Source organism: Chinchilla lanigera, unplaced genomic scaffold, assembly GCF_000276665.1.
Source record: "Chinchilla lanigera isolate Chin_1 unplaced genomic scaffold, ChiLan1.0 scaffold00049, whole genome shotgun sequence".
Classification (NCBI taxonomy): Eukaryota; Metazoa; Chordata; class Mammalia; order Rodentia; family Chinchillidae; genus Chinchilla; species Chinchilla lanigera.
In genome coordinates this window covers 16,719,922-16,736,574 of record NW_004955450.1, presented here as the reverse complement: position 1 = coordinate 16,736,574, position 16,653 = coordinate 16,719,922, and the positions used below count along the sequence as shown (strand labels likewise).

The 16,653-nt window shown below is 52.9% G+C and overlaps 1 protein-coding gene across 1 annotated transcript in view; it reads left to right on the top strand.

Moving 5' to 3' along the window:
- Nucleotides 1-5,805: 5,805 nt before the first annotated feature.
- Myzap (myocardial zonula adherens protein) overlaps nt 5,806-16,653 on the top strand; it is a gene marked incomplete at its 5' end in the record, with an annotated part of 66,097 nt that continues 55,249 nt past the window's right edge. The window contains 1 exon segment of the mRNA XM_013518876.1: nt 5,806-5,889. Coding sequence (XP_013374330.1) covers nt 5,806-5,889 — 84 coding nt within the window.

The following is a 16,653-nucleotide window of genomic DNA, read 5'->3' as shown; positions in this document are numbered from 1 at the left end:
TCTGAGCACAGCCGAGGATGAGAACACTTCTTCAGCACTGCTCCTCCAGCTTCCTTGGAGAGACGGACCTTCTTGGATCCACGCTCAGAAAGGTCCCTCGGGCCTTGTCGGAGGGAGGGGAAGGTGTTGGAGAGGGCGGGGCTGCGAGTCAGAGCTCCCCAGGATACACTGGTGGCTTTGTGTGCTGCCACCGTCCTGTGGTTTCTGTCTGGATCTTGGCATTTCGGGCACTTTGTGAGCCCAGCACAGAAGTAAGCCAGAGACAGTAGGGAGGAGAGGTTGCTCCTCCTCCTCATGGGCTTTGTCCGAGGTAGCAGCCCTGACGCGGGAAGAGCAGGTAGCCACTGCCCCTGGGCCTGACCCTGGCCCTCTTTCTGTGCCTCTAAGCATGTTTTTCAGACTTAGCTGCAAAACCTGAACATTTCCTATCTGGCCCTTTACAGCGAAAGATTGCCCCACCGCGATGCAGATAATCAGGGTACAAGTTCAGGGCCGCGGCAGACCAGCGGGGCTGATCTGGGTGGCCCCGCTCCATTCCCCACAGCCTGGCCTGCAGGTTCCAGAGGTTGGATACTTGTGCCCAGCAGAGTGACTCTCCGCTTCACCCCCTTACAGAGGCCACGCCTTCCGTTGTTAGGGGAAGCTGGGCGCAGAGGGCAGTCGGTGGAGCAGCCGGGGAGAAATGCAAATACCAGTGGCTCATTTCCCTAGGGAAATTCATCTTTGTAAATAGATAAGCAAACCCCTTCTTATTTGAGATGCTCTTTTTCCTGGCATGAGTCTAAGTGCAGAGGCTGAGCACATGATGGCACCTGGATCCCCAGAGTACCCCCAGGTGAGGGGTCAGAGGTGGGGCCCCAGAGGACCTGCTGAGCTCCCCAGGTGCTCTGAGCTGCAAACAAAGGCTTGGTTGTGCCTGTTCTTGTGGACGGGACCTGAATGCTGTCTGCCCCTCCCTTGCCATCTCTCCCAGGGGGTTGGTTTGAAGAAAGTGGAAGAATCTCCCAGGGGTTTTAGATATAGTCTCCTTTGTTTTAATTAAAAAAAAAAAAAAAAAAAACCTCGGAAAACAAAACCAAACCCCAACAGACATTCACTGAGCAAACACTGAGTACTATGCTAAACACTCCATGGGCTGTAAAAGCCAGAAGGTGCAAAGCTTGCTTGACCTCCCCCTGTGCTTTCCCTCCTGCCCATTTTGAAGTACAGAGAACACAGGAGGGACTCAGTGGCTGCCAGCTGATTTACTGAAATGAGCAGAGCTGAATGTTAGCCTCTTCCAGCAAAGATCTGAGTGATTCCTCCTTGTCTCCGACCAGAGCCTGTACTTCTCCGACTGTGAGAATTTGGCCCTGGCCTATCTCTCCATTTTCCTCTCCTCCTCTAGCCCAGGTGGCAGGCCCATTAATTACCATCTGCTGAAAGTGCCAGCAACTATGCCTTTGGCTTGCGGGGAGTGACGTGTGATAGTAGCTGCTGCTAGGATGGTGGATTTGCTAAGCCTCACAGACCCAGAAAGTCCTTCTATACCCAGCTCAAGTGTCATTTCTAGGAGCCTCCCTTTCTGTACATTCCCACCTCCAGTGAAGGCTAAGGTTCTCCCTTCTATATTCCCATAATAATGAAGAACACTTACAGACACCTTAATACGTGCCAGAAACTTCTAAGCTCTTTACGTGTTAGCTACTTTAATCCTCACAATAGTCCTTAGAGGCTACAGTATTGTTAGCCATTTTACAATGAAAATAACCAAAGCACCGATGATCACGCAGCTTTCCAAGGGTCTCGTGGCTGGTAGGTGTCAGGACCTTACTGAAACTCAGGAGGTGTAATTCTACCCGCTTCAAACACAAGGCTGCTTGGCTTCTCAATACCTTACATGGGGTCAGCTGCGTGCTCCTGATTGCCTTGCTGGAGCGTGTTTCTAGAGTATGAGCCCTCGAGGGCCCAGCTGTTTCTTTGTCACGTCCCATCAAAACTATTTTATGAGTAGTTCAGTGCTCAGCAACCACGTCTGAGATATGCTGTGTGTAGCTTCCTGCTTTGATCTGCTGGAGTGGCCTGGTGCTTCTAAAGCCTGAATAGTTCCCATCTGGTCCAATAGCAGGGGTGGTGCTCGTGTAAGAGGTAATCTCTGCTTAGTTTAGAGCTCAAGGGCAGAGACAGCTGCTATGGGATCCCTGGCAATCAAGTGGCTCACCTGCCTTTCAGGCACTGCTCAGTCTGGGGCTGCTCTGTGGATTGTGTGCCTGAGTTTCAGGAAGCTCTGGTGATCGGCCTCATAAATGCTCGGAGATAAGCCCTGCTGGCTGAGCTCACCCAGGGACTTTCCCCGAGCCGCTGCTGCAGGGACCCAGCAGAGGGCTGGCTCTGCTGGGACAGCCCAGGGGGTACAGCCAGAGCTGTTTTCCTCGGTGTTTCTGTAGGAGTTCAGAGTTCTCTCTAGACCTCCAGACTGTTCTGTCTGCTGCTCCTCAAGCTGTCCTGTGGATATAGGAAGGATTCTCAGACATTCTCTTTCAGTCTTTGTTATTTCTCTAACTAGACTGATATTAATTTTATTTTTTTATTTTTATTTTATTTATTTATTATTTTTGTTTTGTTTTCCTCCGGTACCGGGTCGACTGATATTAATTTTAAAAGCAATTATTACAAATACCAGAGAAATAATATTTCTCAGAGATAAACAGCATCCATGGTTGGGTTTCCTTAAGGATATTTTTTTCTTCAAGTCTACACAAATTATTAGGGTGTATTTGAAAAAAGTGAGGTTGTTTTTATCATTCTGTTCCGCAGCTTCCTTCTTTGCCTGTGGCGGTGTCTTGGCCACCTTGTTTGGGAGGGGTGCGTGTGAGCTTCTTCCAGCTGGGTTTAAGTTGCTGATACACAGTTGTGGCTGTGGGTCAGCATTTAGGAGCGAATGACCGTGCCCTTTCATGTTCCCATCAAAGCACCTCTGTGGGCAGAGTGAGCTGGGGAGAAGGGGCGGAGGCTGGAGCACCTGCATACCTGCACACCTGCCACATAGCCTTGAAGTCCAAAGCTCCCTTTATGTTATGCATTGTGCTGACCTTTGGGCTGTGTCTACCCTGGGGTGCACACAGCTCAGGGTGAGAGCACTGTGTAGGGAGAGATGAGGAAAGCCAATATTCGGGACCTGCAGGGGAAGAGTGGGCTCAGTAAGAGCTAGGAGCCGTCTCACTTCTTGGTGGCTTGACTCCTGTGGTCCCCTGTCCGAAAATTATGGTCCTTAGGAATTACTGAATGGGCGATCAGCCGATCAAAAGGTCCCTAGGGATCACTTGGCTAGAGTAATCAGCCAGTCAGAGGGCGTTGGGGGGGTCGCGTGGCTAAGGCCATCAGCCAGTCCAAAGGCATCACTTACAGACCTACTGTCCTAGATCCATTGACTAAATTGTCCATTTTCTTGGGAAGCAAGGCCCTCAAGTCAAATACATCAGCTTCATTTTGGAGCATGTAAGATGATAGGGAAAGGATAATATCTAGACGATAATAAAAATATCTCACATTCATAGAGGCTGAGTGTGTGCTAGACACCCATTCCTGGGTATGATTCTGGCAGGCTGGGTGCCTGTCTGTCAGGGACATGGTGCGGGAGGGTGTAGGTACCCTTCATGGCTGGGCGGTGGGGCCGCTCGAGGCTGCCTGTCAGTCAGTATGGATCTGTGTCCCCGCTGTCCAGGTTGGGCTGGACTACAAGGGAAGGAGAGTTACTTTGCTAGGGATACCGTAAAAAGTGCCACACACTTGGTGGCTACAACAATACATTTCTCATCTGGCAGTTCTGGAGGCCGGCAGTCCAAATCCGAGGCGTCGGCAGCCTTGGTCCCTTCGGAGGGCTGTGAGGACGTGGCCCGTTCGGGCTGCTCTTGGCTTGTAGATGGCCGGCTGCATGTTCACGAGGTTGTCTCCCCGCCATCCTCTGTGTCCTGGTCTCCCACTTTCTTCATGACACCAGGCATTTGGTCTTAGGGCCACCTCTGCGCCCTCGTTTTTACCTGATCACCTCTGAAAGATCCTATGTGTACATAAGGTCGCATTACGAGAAACGAGGGTTGGAGCACAGCACATGAGTTGTAGGGGTGCACAGTCCGACCCTTACAGGTGGCGGTGGTGTTCCTGCGGGTCAAGCCCCTGTGGCAGTGATGGTGAACCTTTCAGAGCTTTCAGTGGTGACACGTGCCATCGGCTTGCCACCACCACCCTTGGCATTTCACTGAGTGATGAATACCAGGGTTCAGGCGCAGGCCATGGAGACTGCCCGGGTCTGTGTCTCAGTGCTGCTGTTTCCTCGTCATGGGCCCCTCAGAGAATCAGCGTCCTCCGTGGCAAAGCAGGACTGGCAAGAGCACTTCCTGCTCGGAGCCCCGGTGGGGATGAGATGAGGGTAAAGTGCTCGGAAGACGCCTGGCATATAGCGAGTGCTGGGTGCACAGTTAGCAGCTGTTGTACCTGCCCTTCGTACTGCAGGTGGGAGTCTATTTTCTGCCCTACTGGGCAGGAAAATCATTAGGTGCAGAGCCCCCTTTTGTTGATAGGATACTGGTAAATCACACAAGTTATAGCATCTGTCACTGCTTCCGCATTTTAAGGGAAGTTGCACGTTTAGACTGCTGTGCGTGTGCGCTGTACTGGGGATTGAACCCAGGGCCTTGTGAGCTCCAGGAAAGCACTCTACGTTGAGCTGCATCCCATGCCCTAGACTTTTAAAAACCTCTTAAGGTCCCTTATTCCAGTATTTCGGTGAACTCTCTTGACAGCCCGTAATGAACTGGGGAGAGAACCTGAGAAAAGATTACCAACAAATAACTAACCGTGTGGGACAGTCAGCGAAGACGTCAGATGCTTCATCAGTTTATAACTCACGTTCTTCGTCGTCTGCACCTTTTCAGCTGTCTTACTTCTATCTGTATTCAGAAGACATAGGTAGCTTTGATTTTGGTTTTTGCCTTTCTTTTTAGATTGTAAAATACTCAAAACAACATTTTCGAGTGTCCCTGCCGAGCGGCGTTCTGTGCCTGTCCAGTGTTCACAGAGCCGCACCTGCCGGCCGCACAGTCCTACCTCTCCCGCTGACTCCTGCCCGCCCGCCATGCAGCTTTCAGTCCATAGCTTGGACCCCGCGAGCTGCCTCAGCCAGGCGGGATCATAAGTATTGTCGTCGTGCGTCTAGTGTGTGGACGCGTGTATCAGAATCTGTTTTTTAGCTAAGGTTGAACACTCCCGTACTGTGTGTACATATATGCTGGCTTTGGCCATCCATCCGTCCATCCCGCCATGATGGCTGGAGCAGCTTCTGCCTTTTGGATGTTGTGAGTGGTGCTGCTGTGAACGTGCATTGGAAAGAGCTGCGATTAAACACCACACGTCGTCACAGAAGAGTTAAATGTAGAGCCCGAGGGAAGGCACCCTCCTACCCCAGGCGCCTGAAACCTTGTGCCTTGGAGAGAGTCGCTGTGTATGCTTTGGCTTCTGTCCCGCTCACTAGCTGTGCTTGGCCGGCACCTGTGAAATGAGATGATTCTGTCCATGCTGCTGGAGATACCGAGCCGTGTGAAAATGCTTGGAGTCTCTGAAGTCACCCAGTGCTTTCTTTGTTTGGAGCAGCAGGTCGGCGGTGCCTATGCCGGGCCAGGCAAAGGTGGTCTCAGGTCTCACCCTCCTGGCCACCTGTGTGACGGGTACACTGGCCCCACTGCCCAGGGCGGGGACCGCCTGTGAGGGGCCCAGGGCACCTGCTTCTTCGCTGCTCCCTGATTGGCCTCTCCTCTCCTCCTCCTTTAGGCAAATGTCTGCAGACTGCGGCTCACCGTGCCTCCTGAGAGCCCAGCCCCCGAGCAAATGGAGAAGATTGCGAGGAGTGAGCAGGTGAGGCCATTCTCAGAGAGGACGTGCCCACTCTGACCCGCGCCCTGTGTCCCTCACAGGCCACTCAGAGGAGCAGCACTCCTGACCTTTGCCCCTGTCCCCAGAGGTCAAGCCCTTGCCACTGCTGGGTCCGCTGAGCTCAGGCCCCTGCTCTGTCCCCTGTGAACACCGGCTCGGTGCTGCCTCGGGGGCGCTGGCCTTGGTGACCGGGGCTGTGGCTGAGCAGCCTGGCGTGGCCCAGCCAAGGGCTTTCTGTGAGGTCTCTCAGGGCTGGATGTGGCGGCTAGAAGCCCAGCCAGGCAGTAAGGCGACCCTGGTGTGTGTGAAGGACACTTTCTTGGCTAGAGATAGGAGCTCAGCAAACAAAGGTGTGTGCCAGCTCTGTGCCGATGCCCAGGCCGTGGGGACAAGAGTGACCTTGTCCTTGCTGTGGAAGGACTTGCCACTTTCCAGGTGAGCTGGGCGGCGACGCTACGCCCCTGTTCAGGCCCAGCAGCGTGAGAGGGCTCTGGGAACACAGCGGAGGGGTCAGGGGATGGCCGGGAAGGTGCCACTGAACAGCAGAGGGCACCTACTGAATTCCAGGCTCCGAGAGGACGGGAGGGGCCTGAGCGGTGGACTTAAGCCTACCCGCCATCCTTAGAACAGATACGCAAGCAGGGCAAGAAAGGACGTGAACAAATCACTGCACACATTTTGCAGAGTTTGAGCAGCAGTGAGGGCTAAGGGGGACACACAGGTGAGAGAAGGGGGCAGGGTCGCAGGGACTGGGTAGCGCTTTTCCTGTGCATATGTTCATATGAATCTAAAATAATGAAGCGACACATGAAGTTCATAAGTAGGTGCGGTAGTGAGTTCTTCCTCCACCAGTGGCAGAGGAAGCTCCCACCAGCGGGTCAGTGGGTGACCGTGTCCCCAGCACACCACGGTCTCTGTCCTCCTTGTCCCACCCTGCCCTTCTCCTGCCCGCTTCACCAAAGAGCCAGGGGGTCTCTTGCGGTGGTGAATGCCAGAGGGTGAGAGTGGGGGAAAGAAGGCGAGATCGTGACCACAGAAGCGTGAGAGGAGGCCTGCTTGCGAGACTGCTTAAAAGGAGAGGATGCAGCCTGCTGACGGAACCTGCAGGACGTTGGTTCTGGACAGCAGTAGGGAGAAAGCGGCTGGACCAGGGATGCCTTGCGTCAGAGACAGACGAGGTCAGGAGCGGGGTTGAAAGAGCTCCGTCTGATCAGCTCGGGAAAAACAGGAACATCCAAAAGAATTATGAATGAGACCCGGGTGTGGTGGCGCATTCCTATAATCCCAGCAGTCAGGAGGCTGAGGCAGGAGGAGCAACCACAAGTTCAAAGCCAGCCTAAACTATATTAACAAGACTCTGTCTCAATACCCGTCCCTCGCCCCCAAGAAAGAACAATGACAGTGTAGGCTGAACAGCTCTAACCGGAAAATCCTAAATCCAAAATGCTCCAAAATCCAAGACTTTTTGAACATCAACATGGCACTCAAAATGCTTTAGATTTGGGGGCGTTTTGGATTTTGAATTTTGGGTTAGGGGTGCTCAACTAGTAAAGCCTGTGCAAAAAGTACAGAATACTCCCAAATCTGAAACACTTCCGGCCCCAAACACTTCAGATAAGGGATGCATAGCTTTTAATGGGTTATGATACGCTGGATAATAATAATAAATAATGATAATAATAAAATCAACAGAGTGATACTCAGAGAGGGAAGGGGAGGGGGAAAGCAAAGGTTTTCCGTGGAACCCTAGCTCATTAACCTGGAAAATCTGTACCCTAAAACCCCGGACAGGCACCTTCTTGGGTGCAGAAGCTGGGTGGTGGTGGTGGCCTGGGATACTCACGCGATTCCAAGCATCAACAGGTGCCACTCTGATTCGCAGGGGATGTTGACCTCCCGGAGGAGCAGCCTGGCAGGTGACCCTGCAACCAGGTGACGTAGCCTGGTGTCAGTGACAGGCACAGCCTGCTGTCACCTCCCTCCAAGGTGACTGCGCATAAGCACACACCGTCGCCTGGTACTGACCCAGATGAATTAACAGCAAAACAGAGGAATCCCAAATGTGGGACATTCTACCAAAGCTAGCCGGAACCCCTCCATGTTACATGAGAAAAGATGACAGTCAGTTACAGAAAAGAGACACTGGGCAGACATAACGTGAAACGTAGTGAATGCACCTTGGGCAGGTCTCAGGTCAAAAAGATTTATAATAAAAAGCACATTGCAATAATTATACAATTTTGAGTATGAACCACATAGCAGTTATTATTGAATAAATATTCATTTTCTTCCTAATGGGTATGTTACCATGGCAATATAATCAAACTATTCATTCAGCTTCTCTGTGGCATTGAACACTCACCAAAGAAAATCTTTGGGGGTAAAAGCTCATAACCACAGAGGAATAGGAGTGGGAGGCTTCGCTGCTGGCCCTGTGAGGGGGACAGCCCTCTGCCCTCAGCACGCCCCTCCCTGTCTGTCCCTTTCGTGTGGGTAGCTTTTGGCACATGGGCTGCTCACAGTAAATCATCTTGGAGGGAGAAGCCCAGGTTGATGTGTGTGACAGGACAAGGACCTTGAGGGCTGTCCTGACCCTGGGCTGGCAGAGGACCCAGCAGGGCCATCACCCCTTGAGCCGTGAAGCAGTAGAAAAGAAAGAGGCCAGGGCCGGGTGTAGTGGTGCACGCCTATAATCCTAGCTCTCGGGAGGCTGGGGCAGGAGGATCGCTGTGAGTTTGAGGCCAGCCTAGGCTACAAAGTGAGCTCAAGCCCAGCCTAAAGTGCATAGTGAAAACCTGTCTCAGAAAGACAAAAACAAGGAACAAAAGGAAGGAGGCCGCATGTTTAGCTGTGATAACCTCGCTGTGTGCCAGTTTGTCTCTTTGTCCTGAGCACTGCTTTTCAGGCTGCTAAGGCGACAGGAGCTTCTTGTTTGTCAGTGTGTGGTACATGGAACCCTCACAGGTCAGCAGGCAAAAGTGGCTCTGGTGGGGCCGAAGTCCTCCCAGCACCTCATCCACAGACAACCGACTGTGGGTGCTGAAGAGCTTCCCGGTTCCCAGAGCCTGGGAAAAGCCACCGGGGTAGCGACTGCACCCCGATGCCCTGTGCCCTGGGCGGGCAGAGTGTGAGCCTGTGACTCACTCTGGAGGAACTGGGGTAGAGAGGAGCAGGGCGGGGCGGCTGTCTCCCTGGACTGGAATCGTGGGTGGTGGCAGGACTTGAAGGTTCTGGTGGTGACTGGGGCTGTTCTGAGTGACCTGGTCACCGTGTCCTGCCTAGGTCCCATCATGAGTCACCGGGAGTCCACACGCCAGCACGCCAGCAAGGGCACTCCGTCCGGGCCACCTCTGTGATTCCAAAGCGTTTGCCCCAACCCAGGCCCGCAGACTTGCAAGGCGTCAGAAACTCTGGGCGACCTTCGCAGCCCGACACCTTCGGTCCCTCTGAAAGGGGCGGTGGGCAGTCAGGGCACTGGCTGGAAGTGGGGCCTGGGAAGTCTTGATTGGCTGCCGATGACGCCGAGCTTGGAGGAGGGTCCCAGTGCCTGTGAGAGCTGCCGCTGCCTGAGGGCAGGCCAGGCCTTGTTTTCTGATATTACCATGGAAGCTGCTTAGTATTCTGGGATGCCACGGGGCGGCTGGTGAGAGGTGGGTGGTTCTGCCAGCCGGGCGTCCTCCTGTCCCTGTTCTTGCATCATCGGAGAGGAATTCCTCACGGTGCAGTGCGCCCAGGAAGGTGTGCCCCGGGGCTGCCTGTGCCTAGCTGCGTGGAGGTGTTTGGGCTCTGCTGGAGGCAATTACAGCACGGCCAGCAGCTTGGGGTGGAGTTGTTCCGTCAGGACTGTATTTGGGAGCTTCTTCCCGATAAGTCAGGTGCCTGGCACCTTTCCTCTTCCGATCTTCCTCTTCAGGAGGGCTCGGTGCCCGGGTCTGCTTTCCGCAGGTCACAGGTGAGCTGCTGGACCCTCAGCCGCCTCTTCCCTCCAGCAGGCTTGGTGGTGCCGCTGTGAGAGGCACATACGCTGTGCACACGGGGCATCTGAGGGCTGTGTTACAGAGGCGGCAGCGAAACACCAGCCTCCGCCCTTGGGGCCCAAACCCGGGGGCCTGACGTCCGCCTCTCCCTTGTCCCCTGCAGTCGCCCCCTCCCGAGGCCGCCGTCCTGCTTCCTCCTGGGCTGTGCCGTCTGCACCCTCCCGACGCTGCTCCGTGCCTCTCTGTGAGCCTGAGACTCTGTCTCCCCTGCGCCCACCCTGCCTCCCGCTCTGACACTCCTGACTGCAGAGCGCCTGCTTGCGAGGCCTTGCGGGAAGGTGCTCATCCTCAGCCCACAGCCTCCCTGCCCACCGGGCCTCGTCTCTGTGCTACGTTTACAAACCGCAGCCCCAGTGCTTTGTGGCGTATCACCCTAATGTCAGCATTTAAAAGCATGCAGTCTGGATCGTCTCTGTGAGCAGATTCTGCAGAGGTTCTAGGCAGCACCGTGACTCTGAGCGGGATGTGGGCGCGGGAGCGTATGTGTTCCGGCACAGCGTGTGCTGTGGAAGTGTGCCCCGAGCTGGTGACCTCCCACTTGCCGGTCCCCGTCCCTGTCCCTGTGAGAAGCAGGATCTCGTTTTACACCGGTGTCATGTGTTTGGGTCCTCTGGCACTGCTGGGGAGGCTGGGGCAGGGAGGGAGGGAGGAGGGGGAGCCCGTGCCAGTGCCGCACTTCCTGCCTTCTCTGGAGTCTAGGCTCCCCACCCCGGGGCCCCCTCTGCCTTGCTCCCCTTCCCTCCAGACCCAAATACTTGCTCTTTCAGGGTCTGAGCCCTCCTCAGGGCGGTTTATTTTTAGTAGAACCGACCTCCTCACACAGCCTACCTGGGAGAGTGAGCCCCGGGCCCTGGCTGCCCTCACGTGAAATGACAGTGAAGACACAGGGTTAAAGACCACCGTGACGTCTCAGTTATGATAATCAGATGAATGCCGAGACATGGCTGCTGGGGTTCTGTTCCCGCGAGGCGTGGCTAGTTTGGGTTCAGATCCTGAGGGCCAGTCCCCTCGGGCGGCGCTATTTGTCCGAATCTCAGCTCATCCAAAGCCAACCCAATAACATCGCCCCTGGGTTTTCCCTGGGTTTGTCTGTCCCCACCAGGGAGGTTTGCTTATGTCACCCCAACACGTGGCAGCTCCTCCCGCAGGACCCGGCCAGGCCCCCTCCAGGCCTGCAGTGTCTCCTCAGCCGTCTCTCAGGTCACCGAAGGCCTCTCCCGCCCTCAAGGTGCAGGGAGCGCCTCGCTCGGACCTTCCCTGGCTGCTTGTGCCTTGGCTTCTTTCTCTTCTGCTCCGCAGCTCGGAGCTCCAAGCTTCAGGCTGCCTTTCTTGCACGGTACGCAACGATCCGCTGCTGAGAGCGCCGCGTATGGCCAGACTATTTCTGCAGAGTGTGTGTGGCATCCGCTTAGGCAGACACACCCTGAGAACAGAGACAGCTTCTTCGAATTCTGTCTCCTCAGAGCCCAGCAGCTCCCTGCCTTGTCCCAAGCAGCTGTTTAACGAATGAATCTTGAGTGTGATGATCGTGTTTTGTGTTGGTTTCCTTGGGCTGCTGTGACAAAGCACTACAAACCTCATGGCTTGAACAATACATGTGTTCTCTCATAGCACGGGAAGTTGGAGGTCTGGAATCAAGGTGTTGCTTCTGGAGCCTGTGGGCAGGGTCCTTCTGTGCCTCCTGCAGCTTCTGGTGGCTCCTAGCAACCCTGGCTGTGGCTGCGTCCCTGCAATCTTCACGATACACAGTGCTCTGTGTCTGTCTTTCAAAGCCAAGTGTCCCCCTTTTTCTAAGGATACTGGAATGATGGATTAGGGCTCACTCAAATGACTTCACCTGAACTCGACCCTGTCTCCAAATAAGGTCAACCTGGGAGGTGCTGGAGTTAGGAATCCATCACGTCTTTTGTGGCGGACATTGTTCAACCCATAAGAAGTTTCTTTGCCTAATGTAATCACCTTGCATTATATGAACAACCAAATGCAATAGCTGTGGGCTTTTATTTGTATATTCAAAATCAAGAATATGGGAGAAGGAATGTTGAACAGTTTGTTTCTCAACATTTCATGTTGAGAAATTGATAAACATGGAATGTGTTTATAAAACTGTTGAACATTAGAATTAAAACTGGTAATAGATAGTTTTGAAGTTAAATATCTATCATTTCCAAAGAACTTTATGAGGATATGTATCCAGATTCGCACCCAAATCTGTACGCCCTGTATTCCTTCATGTGCACGGACACACACACACACACACACACACACACACACACACACGACAGAACCAGTGCCAACTATGAGAGATGCATGTGTTGAAGCAGCAGCTTGCTGACCCTGTGTTAAGTCTGAAGGAATCTGGTCTGGCTGACCGGTCCTGCAGTGGCAAAGCCCTTTGCGGATTGGTAGACGACCGTGAAGCAGACAATATTTTAAGACAGCCGCTAACATTGACCCTTGGGAATGCCCTTCATTGACCCACTGCTTTTAAAGCAGCAGTTCTCGGGCCTGGAGAACCTGAGTGATGGCCAGCAGGAATTCAGAGTCGATGGAGAGTCGGGACCTGTCACAAGTAGGAAGCCCTCGCTCTCGGGGTTTACAGTCCCTTCCTTTAAAGCCTGGGTGAGTCAGCCTGCAGGTTCTGGTGGCTCGACTATTTATACAACACAGGGTGTTGCCAGGTGAGGGAGGCTGCTGAGATGATTCAGAGGAGTGGGCGGGCACCCTCCTAGAGATGGTCCTAGCAGCCCTGGAGAGTAGCAGGAGGCCTGGGCTTCAGGCCTGGCTCCTTCATCTGGAGGCAATGCCGGGTCCATCAAGTCACTGCCAGGGGCCTCCGCTTCCTCCCCTAGCAAAAGCAGACATTAGCCCAGAGCCGGTGTTCTCCCAGTGTCTGCGGCGGAGCTGATGCATCCGTCTGTGGAACGCCATTTGCAAACAGCAGAAGGGCAGTGGCTGAGGCCTGAAGTCAGATCAGGGCGACACCAGCTGCCCAGCAGCTCCCTCCCCATTAACACTGCGAGGGAGCTAGGAATATCGTTAGCAGTCTCTGGGCTACATAGACGTTTTCAAGTCCTCTGAAGCTCAGGGCAGTAACTAACTTTGCACAGGCCGCTCAGCAAGTCCGCAGCGCATTCCCAGTTCCAAGGTTGGTCTGTAACTGGGCTGTGTAACCCTGGGAACGGCAGCTTGTGTCCTCCTATCAGGCAAAGTCTGCTTCGGATATTTACGTTTTATCAGTCAAGGTTACCCAAGGTGTGTCCTACACACCAGGCTCCAGAAAAGCAGTTCCTGATTTTTTTTTCCCTCCCAGATATTCTCCCCTTTCACCTGGGGGTTGTTGAACCTCAGCAGCTGTAAAGTACTATCTTGAGGCTACGCCCAGGGAGGCTACTCTCATTAGAACTGTCACTCTCTGGGACTTCAGCTTGGCTAGACGTTTTTCTTTCCCTTCTCATTTCAGCATTCAAGGCAATCAGTCTGTTTCTGAGCTTGAACTCACTTAGGAAGTGTTCTCTATTCAGTAAGGAAGTGTTCTCTGTTCAGTTAGGAAGTGCTTTCTATTCAGTCTGTGACTCTGTCAAAATAGCAGATGTTTGATAAACTAAAGGTCTCCATTTCTCTCCGGATACAGGGCTGGCCTTCCCTTCCCTGTTTCTCTTCCGGGATGTGGAAAGCTCCTCAGGTTCTGCTCTAATACTCATTTTTGTCATAGGGAGGAAAACTATGTCATGCATGGGTAATGATCAGATGAGTAACTCATGAAGATGGACCCACAGGCCAGACAGGCCGGCCTGCATTCCTGCACGAGCTGGCAGGAGGATGGGTGCCTGTGGCCGGGCTCTTGGCAGAGCCAGGGCAGCAGCTGCCTTTGGTGGGAAGGACGAGGGCCAAAGCCAGACATGGAGGAAGTAACTTGACCTCTATTTTACCCAGGTTTGGGGTGCTACAGTCCCCTTCTAGGTTCTTTCTGTGCTGAGCAAAGAATTGGTCAAGACAAGTGCAGACAGTAGTGCGGTTTTATCTTTATTGAAGGTAGGAAAGGAAAGAGCTCTACAGAGCCAATCGGGGCTGTGTAAAGGTGGGGGAAGTGCCCCCTACGGCCTGCGGGCCAGGAGAACACCATGGCTGAGCGCTCAGTGGCCACTGTCCTTTTTGTCTCACCCACTCCTCAGGCTGACAGCAGGTCAGCCCTAAGGAAACCCTGCTGGAGTTCTCCTGAGAAATCCCTGTGCAGGGCTTTGGGAACGGTTTGGCCCATGTGTTCGGGGGTTTTGTAATTAACAGGTCACACTTCCTTCCCCAGCCAGTCTGCCCTGCCCTAATCTACCACTTCAGCTCATTCCCGCCATGATCCTCCCCAGTCGCATTGGCAGCCTGGATGTGTGACCCACTGCCCGTCTTGGCCTCTGCTGCCACTAGTTTAAGTTAGTGAAGCTGTGTTCCTGCCTTTGTTTATTCCCCTGAGAGTCCTGGCCCAAAGGATTTTCTTGCTTTGCACAGATCAGCCCTACTGTCCAAGACAGATACTCCAGCTATTTCAGCATAGCCCCAATCCCAATGGCTGATCTGCCTTCCTTAAAATGTACATGCGCTTCTTTTTGTGCCAAGTATCGGGGTATGCGTGCAGATGGCAGGTATGGGCCCTGGCTTTGTGGTACTTGCTGTGTTGTAAGAACTTGGATCTCCAACTCCAGTTCAGGAGTTGGAAAACCTGATCAGCTATTGTTGGCTTCACTAATCCAAGGCTGTCCAGGAGCCGAGGAACCCCTGACAGCAGGGATTGAGATGCAGTTGCTTTTCGACAGTTGCTCTCCTTTCCTAGTTTGTAAGGGGCTTGCTACAAATTGTGTCTCTAGGGAAAACAGCCATCAGCTGGGCTCGGAGGTAGGTTCCGAGCTGTATATTCTCACAGGAAATACTGTCACTGTGAGAACCCTGGTGTGTATGTGTGTGTCTGCGTGCATGCGCGCGCGTGCGCACGCTTGTCACACCTGTTCTTCCGATGCCTGTTACTTCGGGACAGCGGAAGAAGGCCTTTTTGTTTGGTTGTTCTCTTTTCCCTTCTTCACTGATTACTTTCTTTTCATTCCCACATGTATTAGGGCTTTCGTTTTTTAAGGAGATTTGCTCAGTGTTGTTTAATACCTAGAGAGAAGGCTTGTCGTAGATCTCATACGCATTTTTAAAATTTGATTTTTAAATATCAAGCAGCACTGTAAGGAGAGTTAAAAACCCTTTCGTTATGGAGCGTTCAAACTTGTGCGAAAAGAAGGCTGACCTGTGTGACGAGTCACTGCCCCCCAGGCCCAGTCGCCCCCTCCCGCTGTGAGTAAATAAATAGGCACCAAACACTTCGACGTGTTACTCTCAAAGACACTTTCTAATATTATCACAATACCTTTATCGTGCCTAAAAATTAATATTTATCTCACAGAGAGATCTTTTAAAGGGCACCAGAGGGGAACCATTCAGCCAGAAACGTGCCTGAGCATGTCAGCTTTCGTTATTTTTCCTATATTCTCCAATTTTAGGTGGCAAGGATACCGACATTCTGTAAAAATAGCAGTCTCTGCTCTTTGGAGCGTCTCTGGATACAAGTTTGGCAATTCAGGTCAACATCGGTTCTCCATCCCTGCATCCAAGAGGAAGGAAGGAAGGTGTCCCTGCCCTGGGCTGCACGACGAGCCCTGGGTGAACCCCAAACCACCTCCAGCTTCTAAGGCTCCCCCATCACTCAGCAAGTATTTATTTAGAAACTCACTGCGTGTCTGCCTGTGCTAGATGCTGCAGCTTGTGGTGGGAAAGGACACAAACATGACCCAGACTTCCCGGAGCTGGTATTGGCAGGGAGCAGGAGCCCATGAGGCCAGCCTCTCCAAGGGCACTGACCCCTGAGGGCCGGGTTCTCAGCATCCCTGCCCCTTGAGACTCTGGGACGGGCGTCTGTCCTGACTCTCAGCTGGTTTGGAGGCACTGGAGGTAAGGAATGAGCTTAGATTTGGAAAGACAGAGACAGGAACTTCAGTGCTGCCCTCTGTTTACACAGCGGGGTTATGATGGGGACTAACGAGAAGACGGCGCAGTGAAATCCCCGGATGCAAACACCTCTCCTCTCTTCTGTCTTCATGTGCGTTTCTGCTTCCCTTCCTCCCCCTTCTCTTCCTGGGAGCTCCAAAGTCTCTTATTTAGACCTTGGCAATTCAACAACTTTTGTGGTTTCTTTTTTTTAAATTACAAATTATCAATTCCACAATAATGTTCGGGTTTTTGTGTGCCCGCCCCCCTGAAAAAGTGCACAAGAATTTAGAAGAGAAAATGACATCCCACTTTACTGAGGAAATGGCCAGGAAGGTTCAGATTGCATCCTTCTAGAAGTTCTACACAGACACATATTCTTGATTGTTGTTTTGAGATGGATCTGGGTCTGCTGGGCAGTCTGGGCTCTCAAACTTGTGACCTTCCTGCCTCAGCCTCCCAAGTGCTGGAATTTCAAGCATATACCACCATGTCTGACTAAAACACATGCTTTCTTAAGACAAAAAATGAGAATGTGAAATTCGCTGTGTGCCTTCAGCAGTCTCTCTGTGCCTGAGACCCTTGGCTCTGGTCCCCCTCAGACAGTGCTCTGCAGACCCAGGCTTTGTTTTTCAGGAACTGGGTGGAGTTAGTGTTCTAGTCAGAGCTTTGTTTCCCAGGGCATGGGGAG